This window comes from Tachypleus tridentatus, chromosome 9 (genome assembly GCF_004210375.1).
Source record: "Tachypleus tridentatus isolate NWPU-2018 chromosome 9, ASM421037v1, whole genome shotgun sequence".
Classification (NCBI taxonomy): Eukaryota; Metazoa; Arthropoda; class Merostomata; order Xiphosura; family Limulidae; genus Tachypleus; species Tachypleus tridentatus.
Genome location: NC_134833.1, coordinates 130,525,806 through 130,546,401, shown reverse-complemented (window position 1 = coordinate 130,546,401; position 20,596 = coordinate 130,525,806). Strand labels below are relative to the sequence as shown.

General features: G+C 28.9%; 1 protein-coding gene across 10 annotated transcripts in view; it reads right to left on the bottom strand.

The window, feature by feature from the left end:
* LOC143226386 (uncharacterized) overlaps positions 1-20,596 on the bottom strand; it is an 86,328-nt gene that overhangs the window by 24,773 nt on the left and 40,959 nt on the right. For 9 of the 10 annotated variants that reach the window (XM_076457287.1, XM_076457295.1, XM_076457291.1 and 6 more), the window contains 10 exons: positions 19,886-20,107; positions 18,375-18,484; positions 16,658-16,801; positions 14,781-14,918; positions 6,478-6,561; positions 5,274-5,377; positions 4,373-4,498; positions 3,182-3,308; positions 2,150-2,328; positions 1,448-1,869 (listed from right to left, as the gene is read on the bottom strand). In XM_076457287.1, the coding sequence (XP_076313402.1) occupies positions 1,448-1,869; positions 2,150-2,328; positions 3,182-3,308; positions 4,373-4,498; positions 5,274-5,377; positions 6,478-6,561; positions 14,781-14,918; positions 16,658-16,801; positions 18,375-18,484; positions 19,886-20,107 (1,656 nt within the window). The remainder of the gene's footprint in view (positions 1-1,447; positions 1,870-2,149; positions 2,329-3,181; positions 3,309-4,372; positions 4,499-5,273; positions 5,378-6,477; positions 6,562-14,780; positions 14,919-16,657; positions 16,802-18,374; positions 18,485-19,885; positions 20,108-20,596) is intronic. The other variant, XM_076457290.1, reaches the window with a different exon arrangement.

Genomic DNA, 20,596 nt, shown 5'->3' with positions numbered 1-20,596 from the left:
TCCAGGTCCATACCCTGAAAGTGCAAAAATTTCAGATTTTTATAATCTTTCCTCTTAGAGCTATAGCAGTCACACACACAGACATATACATGCATACGCATGTATATGTATGTCTGTCTCTGATTTCTATTTACTCAGCTTATTAGGTTAATATATCAGAGATGATTATGCCATTGTACATGTTCTTTCCAACTTCTTTCAATAACTGATTCTCTGAATTAAGAAATCAACAAATATTTGTTTCAATTTTTGTAGTTTATAAATCTCATTTTATACTTTCAGTACATAGACTAAAAACAATACAAGTTGCTTAGTGACATGACACAATAGCCACTATTGAAATGCATTGTTACCAATATGCAGTGGTTTTCCTATATTTTATGTTATTATGGAAGGAACCACCTCTTTTCTATGTGATTTTTCACTAACTTGCCTCATTAAAAAGATCTGCATCCATATATTTATGTGGATAAGTAATAATACTCAGGTGCACAGACACAGGGCCCACTTAGTATAGGTGCAAAAAATCAGGTTTCTAGGTTCTTTCTTCTTGGAGCTATAACAGTCACATTTCTTTTCTGTGCTGTTTTTTCACTAGCTTGTCTAACAAAAAGTTGCACACTCCCATGTGCACATGCACATGGATAAGTAATAATACACAGGTGCAAGCTCTTAATGTCCACTTAGTTTGGGTGCAAAACTTTTTATCTACCTTCTTTCCTCTTGGAGCTATGCTATGGTGGTCACACAAGCACCCACAGACATGCCCTTTTATTATTATATATGTAATATCTTACAATAGACTCACACCATGTGTAGATGTTCATGAGTGTGTGATATCTAAACAAAAATAAAGAACTTTTATATAAACGTCTTTCATGGAATTTAAATTAGCATTATGTGTGGAATTAGTTACAAGCAAACTGGTCAGCTTGGAAGCATTTAAAATTTACCAAAGCATTTTGACAGTTTCTTGTGCTTATATAGAAAATATACAGAATACTCCTATCTACATGTGGAATAAAAAATCACAAAAAAGAAACATCAAAAAGAAGCTACAACTTTTTAAGGAATCTACTTCAAAGACAGTCTTCTGGTGTCTCACAAAAAACCTTAAACACTGACAAAACTTTGTTCTCCCTGCACAAACTAAATAAATGCTTTAAATAACTACAAAGATTCATCCTTCCAGTCAAAACTGAATAAACTAATACACAGAAAAGCAGACCTATTTTTTTTACTATAATTCATTAGCTTTCTTCCCGAGTCTTTGTAGTAAAAAAAAAAGAACTATTCAAAAGATTAAGGTTTATTCTTTAAATAAAATTAGTTATAATGAATATAAAAAAATGGTATAGTAAAAAAACAAATTTTCTTCTGAACAGTAACACTAAAATGGTAAAAAATGACAGCCCTAAATACATAAGAACAGTGTGTTCCAGTTTACCTTGAACCAACTCTTGTTTTTACTGTTTCATTGGGATTAGGGATGAGCATTGAAAGTGGATCATAATACTGAGTGACTCGCCGAAAGCCCAAATTCCCAAATGGCAATTTCTTCTTCTGAAACAACCAGTTATCTTCCCAAGATGTAATGTCTGAATACTTTTGGCCTGGATCATTATAATGCTCATCATCCTCACAGTCTCCACCTGCAACAATGTCCACACCAAGTTCAGGAAATGGCACCCTCCTTGAATCAGCTAGGTCCCATGCATATAAGACATCCAAGTCAGGTATATTTCTCTCCCTTTCAACCACTGTTTTAGTAATAGGAGATTCTGACAAGATGTAGGCTTCACTAGGTCTTTCTTCATCTTCCCCAGAGTCTGTGAAAGCCTGTGTAATTTCTTCAATTTGTTCTTCTACCTAGTGATACCAAATACATATTCTAATTCTATCTCCACAGGTACAAATTCTATAGCTACTAGGTATTGTTGAATTATCTACAAATAATTATTTAAATTAAAAAAAAAATCATTATCATGCCATGACCTCATGAGAAACAAGTGTCCCATAAAATATAAAAAAGATTGTTTGTTTGTTTTCCCTCAAAAATAAGAAATGATTTTCCCTGAAAAACAGATGCAGATCGTATCATGGAAATGTACAAACTTTTCAAGCCTGTTTTTATGTTTTATTTGCTCACCACATATTCAATGGGTTCTTGCTCTTTTCCTAATCCTCTTGCCCATTCTAAGTCATCCTCACTGTTTTCTTCACTTTCACTCAAACCTTTATCTGTACTGACAGCTTTGCTACTATCAGTGTCTGTAATGGCAGCTTCATTAATATCAGACTGTGTTCCTATATCCACATTGGTTCCAGCTATTAATAAATGTGCACAAACTAATAAATAACTAATTACCTTTATCCACACTTATGTCAACAAACACTAATAAACTGTAAATAACTGCTTTATGTTTACATACACACTGGTTTTATGTATCAATAAATGAAGTGCTTTACATCTATAATATCCACACTGGTTTCATACATCAACAAATAAAGTGCTTTTGTGTATATCCACAGTAGTTTTACATCTCAACAAACACAAATTGTAATTAATAGCTGAATACTTACATCGACACTGATTTAATTGGTCAACAAAAATAAACCACAATTAATTGTTAGATGCTTATATTTAAACTCTTTCCACCTGTCAATAAACCATTTATAAATTATAATTAATATCTATCTCTTATCCCTATACTTTTACAAGTTCATCCTGTCAAAACAAAATTAACAGACTGTACATAATAATTGTGTTGGTATATAGATTGCTGTTTCCTATCAATAAAAGTTTAACTAACAATAATAGCTATGTATGTCTGTGTCAATGCCACTTCTACCTGCTAAGGAACACATCTAGTTGGTCCTCACATTACGGAAACAAATGTTAATTGAGAAGATTGTATCTATACATTTGTGCTTGTTCCTCTCACCAGTTTTATTCACCAAACATCTTATCTGATCAGCTTTGCTTATATTTCAATATTCATTTCACCAGTTAATATCTTTTAATTTGACAAAATAGTCACAGTTTTTGCGACTACACTAATTATTATGCTTAACACTCTATAGTTGTACATTTAATGAAATAACAAACAAAATGAAAGAAATATGTACTTGAATTATCTTTTGTATTATGGTTACAAGCAACAAAGGAAAAAAATCTTACTTATATCTGCTGCTGGCATTTCAGCAACTGGGCTGCAACTTTGCTTTTCTACTGTTTGTTGGCCAGAATCTGGAACATCAGTTGAATCCGTTTCTGTTTTGTACTGTTGTTGTTGCTTAGAAACGATCTGCATTTAAAACAAACGTGCAATTTTAAAAACCTTTAAATTTCAACTAAGATAAATACCATCACTGAGAAATCATCCAGAATTTTATTATATTAAATTTAAAAACTTTACTGGCAGGATGTCCATTCAAAGCCTTCCTTAAATCGGCATTAACAGTTATGTTTTTCAAGGAACAAGAATTACTCTTAAATGTTAAGAGAGAAGATATGTAATACAAACATTAATATTTAATGTCAATCATAAGGTTTGTCCCAACAGACCATAAAAGAAATAACATACAAAAGTAACTATACAGAAAAACACACAGGCACACAGTTTTCTGAAAGCTTATTACATCATTAATGTAATAATTTAGGACATCAGCAACTGCCAAGTCAAAGGAAATAATTGATGTTCATATGAAGAATAAAAATACTTTTATCCATCATACAATTTGCATAACTTCTTACTACAACCTCCAGAGTTTTTACAATATATCCCTGTTCTCTATAAGAAAGAATGCATCTGATATTTGCCATCCTATACTGTAAAATGTTGATAAATCATCAATGTAAGATAAAATGAATAGTTGATATATCTGACATAAAATACACAATGGAACTTTGTAAGAGATCATGGCATGCTGCACACTTTGATCACCACTCACACATCTAGTTTCTTGCCAACTGGCACCTCAGTCAAATAAGACAATTATAAATTAAGCTCTACCTTTATTTTCAAATGAACTGAGAAAAGTGTACATTTAAAATGGTTGTTGTAGGCACAACAAAAAACCCTTTCACACTTATTTAGAGTAAGAATTCAAATACGTACATATCAAATTCATCCATTGGTTTCTTTGATATTTCTGTTATATCTATTTTAATAAATTTACAGTTTACTCCTATTACATTGTAATCATAGCTAACAATGTCTCGATGATTGTTGAGATTATTGTTATGTTACAAAGTGCTAACTTTAACACTGATGATTTCTGTTTTTATTATTACAAAGTGTACATTGGTTTACATACAATTTACTGATGATTATACAGCTATCATAATTTCAGATACACTTATACTAACTTTGTTGATTATTGCCGTAGCAATAAGTTCTTCATAGGATGTGAAAAGATCGGAAAACCCTCCATTTGTAGAAACAGACGCACTGGAACTCCTTCGGCTACCAACATTGTTCTCATCCTTGTGAACCTTTGTACAAACATTCAATTTACGCTACCAGAAACTTAATTATTATTGTATTTTTACTTACATACAATATATTATTTAGTTCCTGACATATTTCTACAACACACATGGAATAACACTTGTTAATAAAAGAATAACCCTTAAAGTAATTTAATTTTTTTTAAATTAGCATAAAACAAAAATTTAGTACTACTTCTAATATCTGGAGAACAAGCAGTATTATTTACAATATAACCAAGACATAGAGCAATTTAACATGTGAAAAAAAGTGTAACATGATTCAAGCTATGGACATCTATTTATACTACTGCATACTTTAAGCCGTAACGTTATAGAAAATATTTACTACAAGAATATCAACTTATTTCCAAATGACACTACTTTTTATATTAACATTTTTCAAAACAGAAATTACCAATCAATAAATTCACTTTTGCTGTATAGGAATTAGTTTACATTTTTTTAAATAAAAAGTAAATATAACACAAGGTTTTGAAATAACTCCCAGACACACAACTCCTAATTACAGAAACTTCACAATCTCAATACTTAAATACTTTTTCTTCTAACCTACACATTTTTAATATAAACAAATATAAAATCTTTTAAGTGTTGTTTCAATGCAAACTTTACTGCACCTCTAAATAAGTTTACAATTAAACAGGCTAGATAAACTTGTAGCTGACAATAATATCTATTTTTATCACATTTTATCTCCAATAAAACAAACAAATAAATAAAGACAGGCTACACTAATAACATGGAAATTGAAGCTTGCCTCAAGCTTTGGCAATTCTGAAGCTTCTTCTGTAATTCTTTGAAATACTTGTTTTAGATTTGCATGAGCACTTGTTGGAGTAATGCCATTTTCAAAAGGTTTTTCTAAGAAAAATATATTTGGTAAAGCACAGTCACATTTCAATTATTATACATTATACATGTGTTTAGATTATTACTATTTATAAACAAGTTCAACTTATTTTTCTTAAAACACAGTATAGTAAATAAGTAAGTATGACAAACTATTATATCCTCTAGTTACAATAACCTTTTTACTTGCTGTTTGCCACAGGTTGCTAAGCATTTTACAAATGTGGAGGATGTGAAATAATATATAGTTCATTAACCAAAAATTCATAAATAATTATATCAATACCATAGAATTTCAATATAATTTATCAAGCTTAGCAACTAAGCTGTATTTTGTCAAAAAATATATATATAATTTCAAGGAGACTAGACACAACATATCTTTTAAAATCGTAGTTCGAAAAAACAAAACAGCTTCCAAGTACTTTAAAATGGCTGAGAAATCAAATATGGGGACCTTTTTGAGCTTTAAACTGATTATTCACATGCCATATATTAATGTAAGTGCATACAAGGGACTGTTTCCAAAAATAAAGAAGTGAGCAGGGCCACTATGTTTGATTTAGTGCATATTCCATATATCAAAAAATAGAAAACAAACAAAACACTACTGCTAACAGCCTTTTGTAATAACATTCCATTACTTAAAAATGTTAATTTATACTTTGAAGTGTTTGGGTTTTTTTTCCTTTGTCAGATATGGTAAATTTGTAACACAGATTATATTTAATAATAATTAAATAAAACAAAATATCATAGATAAACACATCTAAAAGCAAACAAATCAAAATTCCTTCTTCTGATCTACAATATGCTAACATGTGAACTGAATGTTTTATTTATTTAACAATTTTGGTAGTCAAACTACGCAGCACAAGCTTTAATGTGATATATCTTTAAAATAAAATGATCCAATAGGAAAATAAAGAAGTGATATTACATTTATGATATTCAAGTGTGTTTTACTTGAGGCACATAAAACAATCATTTCTTAGGCATGGAAGTCTCTGGTAATTAAAACAGCTGAAATAGCTTAGTAAAAAGCTTCTTACCTGCAATAAAAGAAAATGTTTTTTTTAAATGTTGTACTAAATGAGAATAAAAAAACTTACTTTGTAAAGCCAAGTACAGCGCTTGGGAAAGACAAGTAACAGCCTCAACTAATCGAGTATGATGACCATTTAAAAAATGAATATCTAGTTGAATAATAACAAGAAAAAAAAAAATTAATTAAACATCCAATTTGATTTTCACAATTAGTAAAATATACAACAGTGAAATGTTAGCAGCCCTTATCAATTTTATTTGAGAGAGGCCTAAATGTGAGATAATAAACAATAAATATATCTTTAACAGAAAGTTAGTAGACACAGCTTACATTCAAGTTGATTCACCATAGCAGGTTTAACCAAATCCTGCCGACATCTTCTACAATTGACTAAAAATTCAGCTTTCACTATCCTATTTCTTTATCTCTAATTGTTAGTGGTAATGAGTTTTGAGCAACAGGACTGCTCGATTACATGGTTATAAATACAAAACATTCAGTGTCTCATTTAATACATTGTCCAATTATGATTTTCGGAGCAAAAACTTAAATATTATTTTGTCTTTCTTAAATTCCACAGCAAATATAATTTCCTGGCCTTCCACAAACAAGTTTCCAAACATTATATTTAGGACTGAACTATTTAATAAAAAAAACATGTTTGGCCATTTCAAATGACAGTGTGTTGGCTCATAAAGTAATATATACATACATGTGTAAAATTAGGTTAACAACCATTCATTCTCAGCCACAAGTTTTTACAAAATGTGGTTAACATTCTTAAAATTAAATGCAATGCAAAATGTTATAAAACAAAAACAAAAAAACTAGCCAAAACAGAAAACAAATAACTTAGTTTTATCAGTTGAAAGGATTTTATTAATCTGTCTTAAAAGCTAGCAAAATAAAAATAAAACCATGTTTTCCTGTACAGCAACATGAAACAGTACACTGTTTCTAAATTTAAGCTTTAAGAAACAAATTTTAAATAATTAGTAAATATACAAAAACCTCTACAAAAGCTTTAAAAAAATAAAGTATGGTCATCTGAATTGCCAAAATAATGCAAACTTCACACCTAACTATTTTTTAACAGCTTTAGAATCAGACTGCTTCACTTGCCAATTTCATACCCGTTTTGCAGCTTCCATTTGAGCTACACAACATACCCTGAACAAATTTAAAGAAATGTGGATAGCACAAGCAGATCTGATAATGTAGTATGGAGGATGTAATTTCATTCTCTGTTGCATAGGCTATCTCCCAATTCCCCAAACTCACATAAATCAAAAGGATTACATTTCTTTTCATTTGATTTTACACACACATCCTTTAATTTTCATGTTAAAGCCACAACTCACTTACAGATCACACTCAGTCACTAGTAAGAAAAATTATGAAAATGGATAACTATTTGAATATTGTCGTAATTAGAGTAAAAATGATAGGTTATATAACAGTGTTGATGAGTTGCTGAAGAAAAGACACAAATATTCCTTCAAACAATACAAATAATTGTTTTTACCATTGTTACTGTCAACTATATCTGAGGGGAGCACTTCATGATAAATATTGTATTAGTCTAATTCACAGCACTGCAACTTAACAAAAATACAAAAAATTAATTATTTCTTACATAAAGTCAAAAATATTTTTCATTAAATCAAGTAAATGTAAACATAAATGAGCTTTTTTTTATTCCTTAAATTATAAATGCACAGTTTTCTAGACAATTCTCTCTCTGTATATTACTTGGGTCCACAAATGGTCTGCAGACCCAATTATATTTTTTTAAAAGAATCATAAGTTCAATTACAAACCAAATATTTCTACACACACAAACACACACACACTAAATATAAAATTAATTTTAAGTTGGTCAAGTTAGGAAGTAAAAATAAAAATTCAATTGAATAACATAAGTTTTAACTCTTTCCAGATCAAGAGGACATTATCAACATACCATTGATTTTTTCTACCTCACAGTAAAAATACTTAAGCAAAATTATATAGAATTTGAAAACAAATTTGAAATGATATCTAATTCTGGTTTTAGAAAATATACGTAATTTGATATGTGTCAAGTTTTCTTATTGTTTGGTTGAGAGTTGAAAATTTTATAACTTTTATTGTCAGATAATGTTCTGAAACACGTTAAAACAATAACTTTCATTCTACAATGTTCTTTTTTTCTTCTATATTGATCAATATATTTATTTTAATATTTTACTTTAACAACTCCAATAGTCATAGCTTCTGGCTATACACCATGAACTTTTAAAAAATGCTGCACCAAATACCAAAGATTTATTGGTGACTTGGGATATATCCTTTCCAAATGATATCAGATGAGACAATGTACAATTTTTTTTTAACATCATTCTTATTTCAAACCAATTTTTATCTAATTTTACATTTCACTTATCACAATACTTTAATTTCAACCATCATACCTTTTACACTTAATAATGCTTAACTGATTGATGTCTTATCATAAAAGAAAAAATTTTACAGCTTTCAAGTATTTAGCACAAAATTCCAGCAATGAAGAAAACATATTAAGAAATAAAACTTTCCAGATCTACATTTTATTCCTAAATCTTCTGAGCCTCCCACCACATTTCATTTTTCATCTTTACACATGCTAGGTGTTACTGCTTTCCCACAAAACAATAAGTTACTTCTCACCATTTTAGTCACTCTACAATGATGCAGATACTTTATTTTGTCAATCCAATCTTACTTAACTTTGTCTGTAGCTACTTTCAAAGTAGTTTTATTTGTAATTGTCATTTTGCAAACTGAAATGTTATAAAAAAGTGGGAATAACAGGCTGTACTGACAAAACAAGGAAAAAAAAATTACATCCGAAAACAAAACCTTGAAAACTACATTTCCAAAATGTATAGCTTCTTAACAAATAAAAGCCATGGTTTGGGAAGAATATAATTTCTTTTTTTAAGAACAAAAAGTATGTTGTTTACAGATTACTCTGAAGATATGCAGAAATGCAAGTTTAAACTTTTAACCTTTATTTAAGAATTACATTAAATAAATGTTATAAGTTATCAATTCTAATTTATTTTTTTCAGTAAAATATTGTTAAAATATAGGGAGTTTTCATTTTCAATTAAAATTTTGAAATCTGATATGCAGTGTGGACATGCTGAAAGGCACTTCCTGGTCAAGAAAAGAATAATGCATGCTATTCATTAAACTAGCTTAATAATTTATTTTCCCAACATGTTTGTAAATGAACTTGAGTCAATCTACTCATAAAAAAACAATTAGGAAAAGCTACATATGAAGTTTCTTCCATGAGAGAAACATTGTTAATGCATCAGTGTGATGTTGAACTTTGTACTATCTTTATCCTTGACCTGTACAACTAAACCTTTGTGAATTACAAGTTACTTTATACTAATACATTTAACTGAAACTATTTTAATTAGCTTATTTAAATTACTATACACAATCTAATCATAACATTTCCTCATTAACCAAGTTGTAAAATGAAAAGCAAAAAGACAACCTGTGTGTGTGTGTGTGTGTGTGTGTGTGTGAGAGAGAGAGAGAGAGAGATAAAGTATGTGCAAGTGATGCAAATACTAGTTTACTTAAATGTTGTAGAAAGTTTTTGAAGTCAAACAAAGGTAGACCAGAAACTATTACAACTCGCAGAAGGAACATTTATCACATCAAGTCTTCTTCAGATTAGTACATACTAAAATATTTTTCATTTTTCCATAATATGTCTACAGATAGACATAATTTGGAACCACTAAGAAAAATATAAAAATCCTTTCACTTACTATTTGCAATCATTTAAAAAATATACCAAATGATATTCAATAAAATACTGTCCCAGGCCTTGCAGTCTCAAGGAATCAACAAGCTCAGTGGTGCCTTTTAGACTGTGGGAATTTGGCTGTTATCCAGCTTACAGACTAAAAGCCAGCTTCATAACACTCAAGGACAGTTTTAATTAACCTACAAATTTGACTGATGCTCTATAGTTTAAAAAGTGTCTCTTGCTAAACAATTCTATTTGCTTCTTTACAGCAATTATACCAGGTAAATGAAAAACAAATCTTTAAACAGTTAGTCAAAAATGTTTTTTGATGATTCTTTTATCAATTTTGTTTATTTTTGAAAGGAAACTTTCACATTATTACCTCAACAGCAAGACATGACATTTTATTGTTACCTTTGTATCATTTCTCAGTTTATTTTACTCAGAATGATTAAAAATCACTCCATCTTTTTTGCAAAATCACATCATCAAAGCTATCAACTTTACCATACAAAGAGAACCAGTAAACTAACCACAACAAAGAATGAATAATACATTATTACATTACTTAAAATTGATGCAATATGTCACAAGATTAATACAGCTATGCTTCCATCCCTAGCTTTAGAAATGAATAATTTCCTAAAATTCTTTTATTATTTAACAATTTTAAACTAGTTCTAAAGCAGCAGTGATGTGACTTGAATATACTGGTTTTTATTTGCAGCCACACCAGAATATATCACACCGGCATTCATTTTGTTCTCTTATCAATGATTCAGAAATACCAATACCTGGGAAGGAAACCCAGCACACTCATCAGCTGAAAATTAGCACTGCTAATATACTTCCTGTACAATTCACTAGACAGACAGAACGTGGAGAGGAATGCATATTTAAAAGAGGCTAAGGTTACACAATTCTCTGGAGTATTTACACTTTTTTTTTTACATAGTAATTAAATTTCAAAGTTGCATTCTCTCTTTGTTAACCTGATGATGACCTAAGATCAAAACATTGTTATCTACTTTATTTTAATTAAAGTTTTACTACCCATATCAGCCATCTTCAGAATATATTTTTACTTCAAGTGGATTTCTTGTCATCACAAAAAGTGAAGTTTATATCACAAACAACTGCACGTTATTAAATTTCACACACTGCCTTTTAATATTTTGTTTGCTTTACTATAAATTTATCACACAGTCAGGATGTTCATCTAAAATTACTACAGCATTATAAACATTGATTTAATAAATTCACATATTGTCAAACACTTTAAAGCTTATTGTATTAATAATCCCAAGAATTTGTACTACATTGTGCTCTATTATGTTAAAACATTACAAATACAATGGATATAATTTAAACCTATGTTAATTTTGAATGTCTGATGTTCCTTCCTATCAAAATTTAACTAAGTTTACATTTGGAATACTAAATACAGCACTTTTCTTATTTCATTTGGAAAACCAAAGCATCAGTTAATTTATATATAGCTTTAGAAAATATGTCACAGTAGCCTACAAAATACTTACAAAAACACTCCATTTGTACAAAGTTTAACTTCACAATCTTGATATCAACCCTCCATCCAGCATCCATACAAATTATTTTCAACACATACAGACCAATGTCAAACACTTATTACCTGAATATAACAAAAAATATCATAACAGTCATTCAAACTTAAACATGCAATTCATGTTTGCTAGCTTGAGTCATTAATGATAAGTGAGTAATAGATGTGACAATCAGCAAGTTTAATTGTAACTAAATATATTTTTTGTAATACAAATAAAATACAGAAAATCTAATGAACATAAATCATAAAGTAAAAATTAATCCAATGCTAAAACTAAATCTTAATACACAAAGCTCAAATAAAAAACAGGTAATATTTAAGATACATGCTTATTACGCACAGATGCACACCTACTACTGATACACAAATAATACCTGATTAAATCAGCTTAAAAAGCCAAAGGCAACATATAATTTTGTAAAAATATTATGAAGTGTTCCATTCTGAGTGATGAATACTTTTGACAGCTGATTTGAAACTTACAGAGTTGAAAGGATATAGCCCACCACCAAGCACTTTAAAGATCCACAGTCAGTTAAACCACCACCAAAGAATTAATTAAGATCCTGCAAAAAACCAGGCAGATATACATGCACAAAATTAACAGAAAAAAAGCAGTTAACCATGCCTACCATTCTCTCCAAGCAAGAAGTTAAAAATGTACCACAATTCAATAAATTTTGAAGTAATCCATAAAAATATTGCAAAGTTTCTGAACATACAGCTTAATCTATTGCACTTATGAGACTTAATTACCTGTCCCTTGTGAAAAATGTAAGTTTCATATTATTTCTAACAACTCGAGTCAAAGAATTTTCCAAGTACTCTAATGTGATGTAACTGTTCGAAATATTTATAATTTTAAGTTACCTCAAAAGTTAAGCTATAACATACATGGACCTTATAAAAAAATTGGCATTCTTCATAAAAAAATGGTTTTAACACTGATATCCTTATTAGAAACTTTACAGTATGAAAGATTATGAAAATTCAGAATATTAATTAAAAAAACTTCAATACTAATTTCAGTATAATCTATTAGTAATTTAATGTTAAATGATAACAACTCAGTTGATATCACACCTACCTGGGAGATATGAAACCCTATAACCTAAGAGCTTTATAAAGATGAACCTTCCTCATTTAGGGGTAAACTAGGAATCCTGTTTTCCCCCACAGAATAAAGATTTGCCTTTTCAAAGTGCTCAGGTTATAAGGTTTCATATTTTTGTATTAAACTGATCTCTTTAAACCTATGTCTTTTCTTGAAACACTTACCTGAAAGGTACTATAGCATTCAACACATTAATAAATTTCTATTTATATATAAAAGGCAGCTAATACATAAACAAAACAATTTATAAGGTATTACACCACATTAAATATTTCTTTTTAGACATGTCCCAGATTAAAAGCCATTTATCTAAACTTTATAACTATTAATATGCAAGGTATTACACAAGACAGTGCTACCATCTTATTTTCCATAAGTACTGAACTATAACATTCTCAATAATCTGTGTTGTAGTTTAACAAAAAAGCATCAAGTGAATAACATGAAAATCACCCATAAACACAATGTTTAGATCACAAAACATATATACACAGGATGGGCCAACAGTGACTACACAGTTTAATTACTGACTATTACTCAGAAACAAATAATAATATTGGTTTCAAATGTACATGTAATGTATATTTTCTTTAGTGGAAACAATAGACTAACAACTGTATCAGCTACATAATATCAATTCAATTGTAATAAAATTGTTTCCCCATTTTGAACATGTGCATGTGTTTGTCTTTTGAAATGACAATTTTGTTTTAGGAAATTTGGAATGTGATATTACCTGAAAGTGAAAATGGCTTTTTTACTAAAAACAAACTGTTTAGAAAATGTTTCAAAAAATACTGGATATTTCTTGGTAGTAGCTAATGATATGATAACATTATTTAAGAAAAAAAACTGAATTAATTTTAATTGATTACAACTTAGTGCCATCCCAGAAGTTAATTCTGTAAAACACTAAGCATTACAACAGCACAACAAAGAGAAATTAATGATTTTTTTGTATCTCCAGTTTAAAAAAGTTCAGTTTGTCAGTTCTGTTACTATGATCTACCATGTGTCAGAAACTAACAAACTAAATGCTATTGTCATATACAAAATTGCAAATAAATTCAGAGTCAGAGATATCTTTATATGAATATCTTATCTTTCCTATTTATGATATTTAAAATTTATTTATCTGGTTAATTAAAGTAAGTTTTATAACCCATTGATATGATACATGTGTACATTTATAAATAACTTTCTCCACTGTGGTAAATTAAATAAAAATTTTATGAATTTTTACATTTCACTTTTTATCCCAACAATCATAATTACCAACATAAACCTGTAAAAAAATATACATTTTTTCAAGAGATATTCAGAAAATAAAACCATGATACATATTTTTTACTTACATGTACAGTACAATTATAAATCATTTTGTCTGTTTTGTGCTCAAAACAAGAGAAAACATTGCTTCTTATATAGACTTTTATTTTTATAATTCTTCATTTCAAGTCAATCTCAATACTCACATTGTACTTCATGTTCAAACCAAAACTGATAATTACAACAATGTAAGGAATGTGACATAAAAGAAATATTTCCCACCTTATTTGTCACCCTTATAACCCTAAAACAGTTGACAGTCACCAATAAATTTTAAGCTATACATTAATTGGCATGAGAAGAAAAGATAAGTAACGGATGCAGTTTTGAGGCTCAAACAACATAATAAAATAGTTTCAAAGTCATACCAGCACTCAATAATAACATTTTTCTACATTCATAAGCAAGTCTTGATTTTAACAAAATCATACACCAAATTTATACAATATAAATGTGTTTTTTTATAAATATAAAAACTGTTACTTTATGTGCTCGTAAGGAAAACACTATAATAAATACACCAGCCTCAACGAAATTAAAACTCACAAAGTGGATTGGAATAAGGTTTATCAACAGGTGCAGAATCAAGAGACTCTCCAAGAAAACCTTCTATCACTGTCTCAATATGTTGCCTAACTTCTTCAAGTCCTCTATCAAACAAGTCTTCATCCTTATTTACAGGAGCTGAGTACAGAAATAAATTTGTATAAGCAGAAGTATTGTAAACCTTGTGTGTTACTTTACTGTAGAATGGAAAAGAGTACAGTAAATTAATAGTATAATGATAACATGGAAAAAAAAAAACAACTGTATTCTCCTATGCTATTTTGATATGAGTCTTAGTCAAGGATGTCTGTTTCAGGAACGAACATTTGAAATAAATAATGCATGTACAAAAACAGATGAATTTAATAAAAAAACAAATACACAAAACCATTACATACCATTTTAACAACTACAATGAAATCTAATTACTTAGCTCTATGTTTGGTAGTTAACTATATTATTGGTTTTGAGAAAAGAAAAATTAATACATGTCTAACAACTTCCTCAGAACAAGTTTCAAATCTGTGCCATTCATGATATGGTTTTAGTTACCCCTGTTTTAAGTTTTTACTATACTTACAAAATAATGTAAGACTACTATTTGTGACCTACGAGTTTACTCACCAAAAAAACGTACATCATTAGTCACAAGGTAATAAATTTTTTTGCTTTGCACACAGTTTACTTTTCACAGATACAAGAACATATGCATGCATGCATGCAGTTCAATACAAAAATCCTGTGATCAATCATGTGGAAATGATACCTCTACATCATGACACAGTTCATTCAAATTTCTAAAGTCTGGTCATGTAAGATGACACACTTCAAAAACACAATAGAATGAAAGTTTCCTAACCTTTCTTTTATATAATACTGTCTCTATTTACATTATATTTTACTTCATTTCAAACTTAATCAACAAATATCAAGGATATAAAACTTAAATAAAAATTATATGAAAATCTTTATTAGGGTATGTGTGTGCTTTAGCAGATATACAGATTTCCTACAACAATATACATTTCTCTTCATTTTTTTTTTTTTAAGAACTGCAGTGAGTTTTCCTTCCCGACTGTTTACATATCTAAATATGCCTGTAAAGTAACAGTTCTTAAAGCAAGGGTTAAAAATTTTAATTATCAACTATTTGAAATGCCTTACACAGAGAGAATTGTTTTGCTTTGTTTTTTTGTTTTTTTTAAATTAAAATCACCTGATGGGTGTACAACATATAATAAATAGTTTTCAGCAAACTTGTGTATAACAATAAACAACTTAAAATAAATATTAGATATATAATCATGAACTTTTGCATGTATTTAAAACAAATACATTAAAAAAGATGTTACCATTTTAAACTAATTTTCAAAACTACACTCATACAAAGTCCTAACCAATACTTACATTTGCTCCAAGATTTGCAACAAGATTACAAAATTGTTCTGCTCCTAGTAGGATGAATTTTTTTATTATTATTAGTTTTCTTCAGTAAGTTTAGGTGAGATGTCACCATAATCACCTATAATTCTATTTTTCAGTTTTTATTCCTATGTATTAAACTTATAACAAACTCCTAGAGTATCATTCTTCAAGACAAACACGTTATAAAACGGGATCTTTCCTGAGTGGTACTTAACGGTTTAATACTTTCCACCCTAGAAGTCTTGTAACTGTACATTCAAATGCCAAGAACCTATCTACAGAGTAGATAAACAACTTTAGTATATGTAGAACCAGATGCACTCACTGTAACTCCAGCAACACATAAAAGGGTAGCCACTATTAGCCCATGTGGGTGCAAAACATGCATTCTAATGAGCTACCTAAAAAAAAAAAAACCAACACATCTACAGGTGTAACTGGTAGCAGCCTACCTGCATTCGAGGCAGTCTCTGTATGTTCTGCTGCAGACTTGGTTGAAAACACAGCAAAAAGGGACTTGGAAGGCTTCCCTAACCCATCTGATGAAACCACAGAAGGGCTGGGACCATATCCTGAGTCATTTTCACTATCTGCTGCTATCCAAACACAATCATCAGTATAGGTACAGGGTGAATAGCCAATAGCATACATAAACATAACATATGATACAACTTCAAATGTAAAATATACCAATTACCGACTTTTCTGAGTTTGTTCAGCTGCAGCAGTAGTTCTAGTATTTACAACATGAAATGTATGTGCATCAGAATGATTCTAAAATTAAAATTACAGTAGCATTACTATGCAAATACAAAGTGATTGCTAAGTATAAAAAATTATTTGCAAACTTACATACACAAATAAAAAACTTTTTTGTGATTTTAATATATTTTAATAATAACTTTTTTTTTTAAACATAGGGTATAAAGATGAACTTACATTAGCTATTTAGTTTTACTTTTAATATTTGGATTATTTTTGGACTATAGAGAAATGTTCAATAAAATTATTCTAAATGACATTTATTTTTAATTACATTATACAGCATAATTAATGAGAAACAACAGTCAAGTAGACATGAACTTGTAACAAGAGAAATTGTGAATAGAAAAATTTATGGAATTTTTAAAAACAATTATCATAATTGTATATTGTTATTACTTACATACACAGAAAAAAACAGTTTTGTAAACTGAGCTTGTGTTCTTTCATTGATAAATTTTCAGAAGGAAGACAAAATGTGGTATTTCAGTATTTCTAAATCAACTTGTAATAGAATATACAACAGTAATCTTTAAAAGTTCCCTATTTTCAAAAATTATCTATTTATCTCTGGTATGAAAAGAAATTACCAATGTCTCAATTTATATTTTAAAACCTCTCTCACATTTATGACAAAGCTTCATTTACTACATGTAGTACATTTAGAAAAAAAGAATGGAGAGAGTACTTTTGGTTTGAGACATTTTGGGCAAAGTTATACAATGCTTATCTGTGATTGACATTCCTAATTTTGAACTGACAGATAAAGTAACAGCACCAACTGTCATTATTTGGATACTCAAAATGGAGAGCAGGATTCTATCACCACTCTTACAATGCACTCATGGCCCCATAGACTCTTGGATCAAACATCCAGTATGCAAAACACTAAGCCATGTATCATCTAGTACTTTATTTAAAACACATACTTCAGCACAGATCTATAACTACTATTAAGAACTGTTAAGATACAAGCTATACATTAGGAAAGTTTGATTAATCATGTACATTAATAACATATTAATGATCCTGAGATATATGCCTCATAAAATGCATCTAAATATTTAGCAAAAATGATAATTATAGCAGGATTACTACATTTTAGAGAAATAAATGTTTTAAACTATCACCTAATAAAATAAAAATGTAAAAACATTCTTCTTCAAGTGTTAAGACACAAAATCAATTTCCTATAGTTACCTAAACAATTTCTACAAATAACTTAAGAGCAAAAACAAAATATTATTTTGGTACTCATAAAACTTATTTTTATTCAGGTTTTAGTAACTTGTGAGAGAAATGTATCAGCATCTGTTTAACAACACAAGCTAAATACACATGTAATTACAGGTTTATTGTTTCTGACTATTTAACCATCATTTATATATCTTCATCTGTTGTACTCACATTCCTTTTTCCCAGCATATAATGTAGTGAGAACTTTTGCACTTCCAAAATGCTTGAACCTCTGCTTCATGTGATCATAAAACCATTCACATGACTGGGAATATAACACCCTGTAGAGAATATAACACAATCTTCCACATGTGCACACTACTATATTCCTAAGTATCACATTTGTATTTAAAAAAGAAAAAAAAAAAAAAAATGAAAGCTAATAACTCAAGTACTTTCAGGGTTTTCAGTAAAAAAATAGTAATTATATGACAAAATTATTACTAAATTTTTTAAATTAATTTTTTTCAGAATTCCTCCATCCTAAAAATTATGATGATAATATTTTGGTCATAAAAACATCAATGACACACTCATATCACAAACTGTAAAGCACAAAAAGAAATTATCTAAGAATCTGAAACTCTAAGAATGAGTGAGTTTTAAAGCTACCTGGAAAAAATGAGACAGCCTCAAAACATATTTGCAGTAAAATAAAGTGAGAACATATATGAATAAACAATAATACACTCTTAATAAAATTCATGTAAAATATAAATAATTAACAAATAAGTAATTATTATCAAATAGATTTCTTACAGAATAAATAAAGAACTTTCATTACAAAAAATATATTTACTATTTGAAGGTTGTTTGATAGCATTAGTGATTTTTTTAACAATATTTAAAAACATTGTAATCTTATCTGACAATAATCAGTCCTAAAACAACAGTTGCATACACACTTCAATGATAAATCTAAAATTGTCAGAGAAATTATATCACTCTTTTAGGTATATATTAGATCAGCCAAATATATACGCAAACTCTTTTAAACCTCTTCCCCCGGATCTTAAATGGAGACTAAGAAATGATGGCAGAACATTTTTCAAAATTCATGTATAAAAATTAAACTGAAAAATAATCGAAACTTGTCAAATTGAACATTTTTAAAACACACAGATATACCTACCCACTTCTTTATATATATATTTTTTATGTTCAAACTAATAACTTTTGCAATCCAACTATATTTTCATTCTTCACTACCATTAAAGTTAACTTTTATTTCATTTTTTACACTTTGGGAACTCAACAATCTACACCTTAAAGAACTCAATAACCATATATAAAAAATTTATAATAATTATTAAAATTGACAAAAATATATGTCTTTTTTTTTTCTTTACAAATATTAACTGCTGCAGATGTTGGATACCTTCTATCTTTACAACTTCCCATGTGGTGCTTGTGCAAGATAATTTCCCAAATTCCATTATAAAATTCCTACTACATAATAATAACCCACAGATTTATTTTATGTTACATTATCTACTTTTATTTCTTCTCTTGTTTTTAAAGCAGTAATATTTAACTAACAGGAAGACTCTACGGTTTATTAACGTTTTCTATTATCCCCTTAACAACCTGTAAAAGACAGATGTAGTTTATAAATGTAACAATAAATCATTGTTTTTGTTTGTTAACCTACTTTTCAAGCAAACTGCAATCTGTATACTTACCTTTGTTGTTCACACACACGGCACAACCAGACTTTGTCTTGGCTTTCCCAGGAGGCACAGTTACGACATACAAAGAAATGGCAATCCCGACAAGGCAGTTTCTTGTTGAACAGCAGATTGAAAGAAGAACAGCACAAAATACAGCATTTTTCATTAAATTCTTTTCGTTTTGCCAATACACTTCTTTTTGAAGACATTTCATTTAAATCCCCTTCAATTTTACTAAAATCAGAGAAAAAAATTCATTTTAAAAATACATTTTTTTATTAATAACCACATCAAAACAATAAAACTTTCAATAAAAAAGACAAATATTTCAAGTTTTTTCTATACAGAAGTTTTGCATGTGCATATATTTATATGAAGAACATGGTTAAGAATTACTTCACATTTCATAAAACTAATCAAATTCCTGTTTTAAATAATAGCATATATGCATTTACGTGTACTGCAATCACAAAAATTTCTTTTTGCATTAACCACAAAAGTTCATTTCATAAAATAATGTGCCTTTCTACAAAAAACTCAAAATGTATACTTGAATCTTGATGTATGATAAGCAAGAATCTATGGCACTCTTACCATCTAGTTTTAATAAAGTGAATTCATAAAACATACAATAACAGGCACAGGTAAAGCATGCAGTTTATGTAATAACAACTTCCTCCCAAAGTATTGTTAGAGTTTAGAGGATCTGTAATCATTTACAGC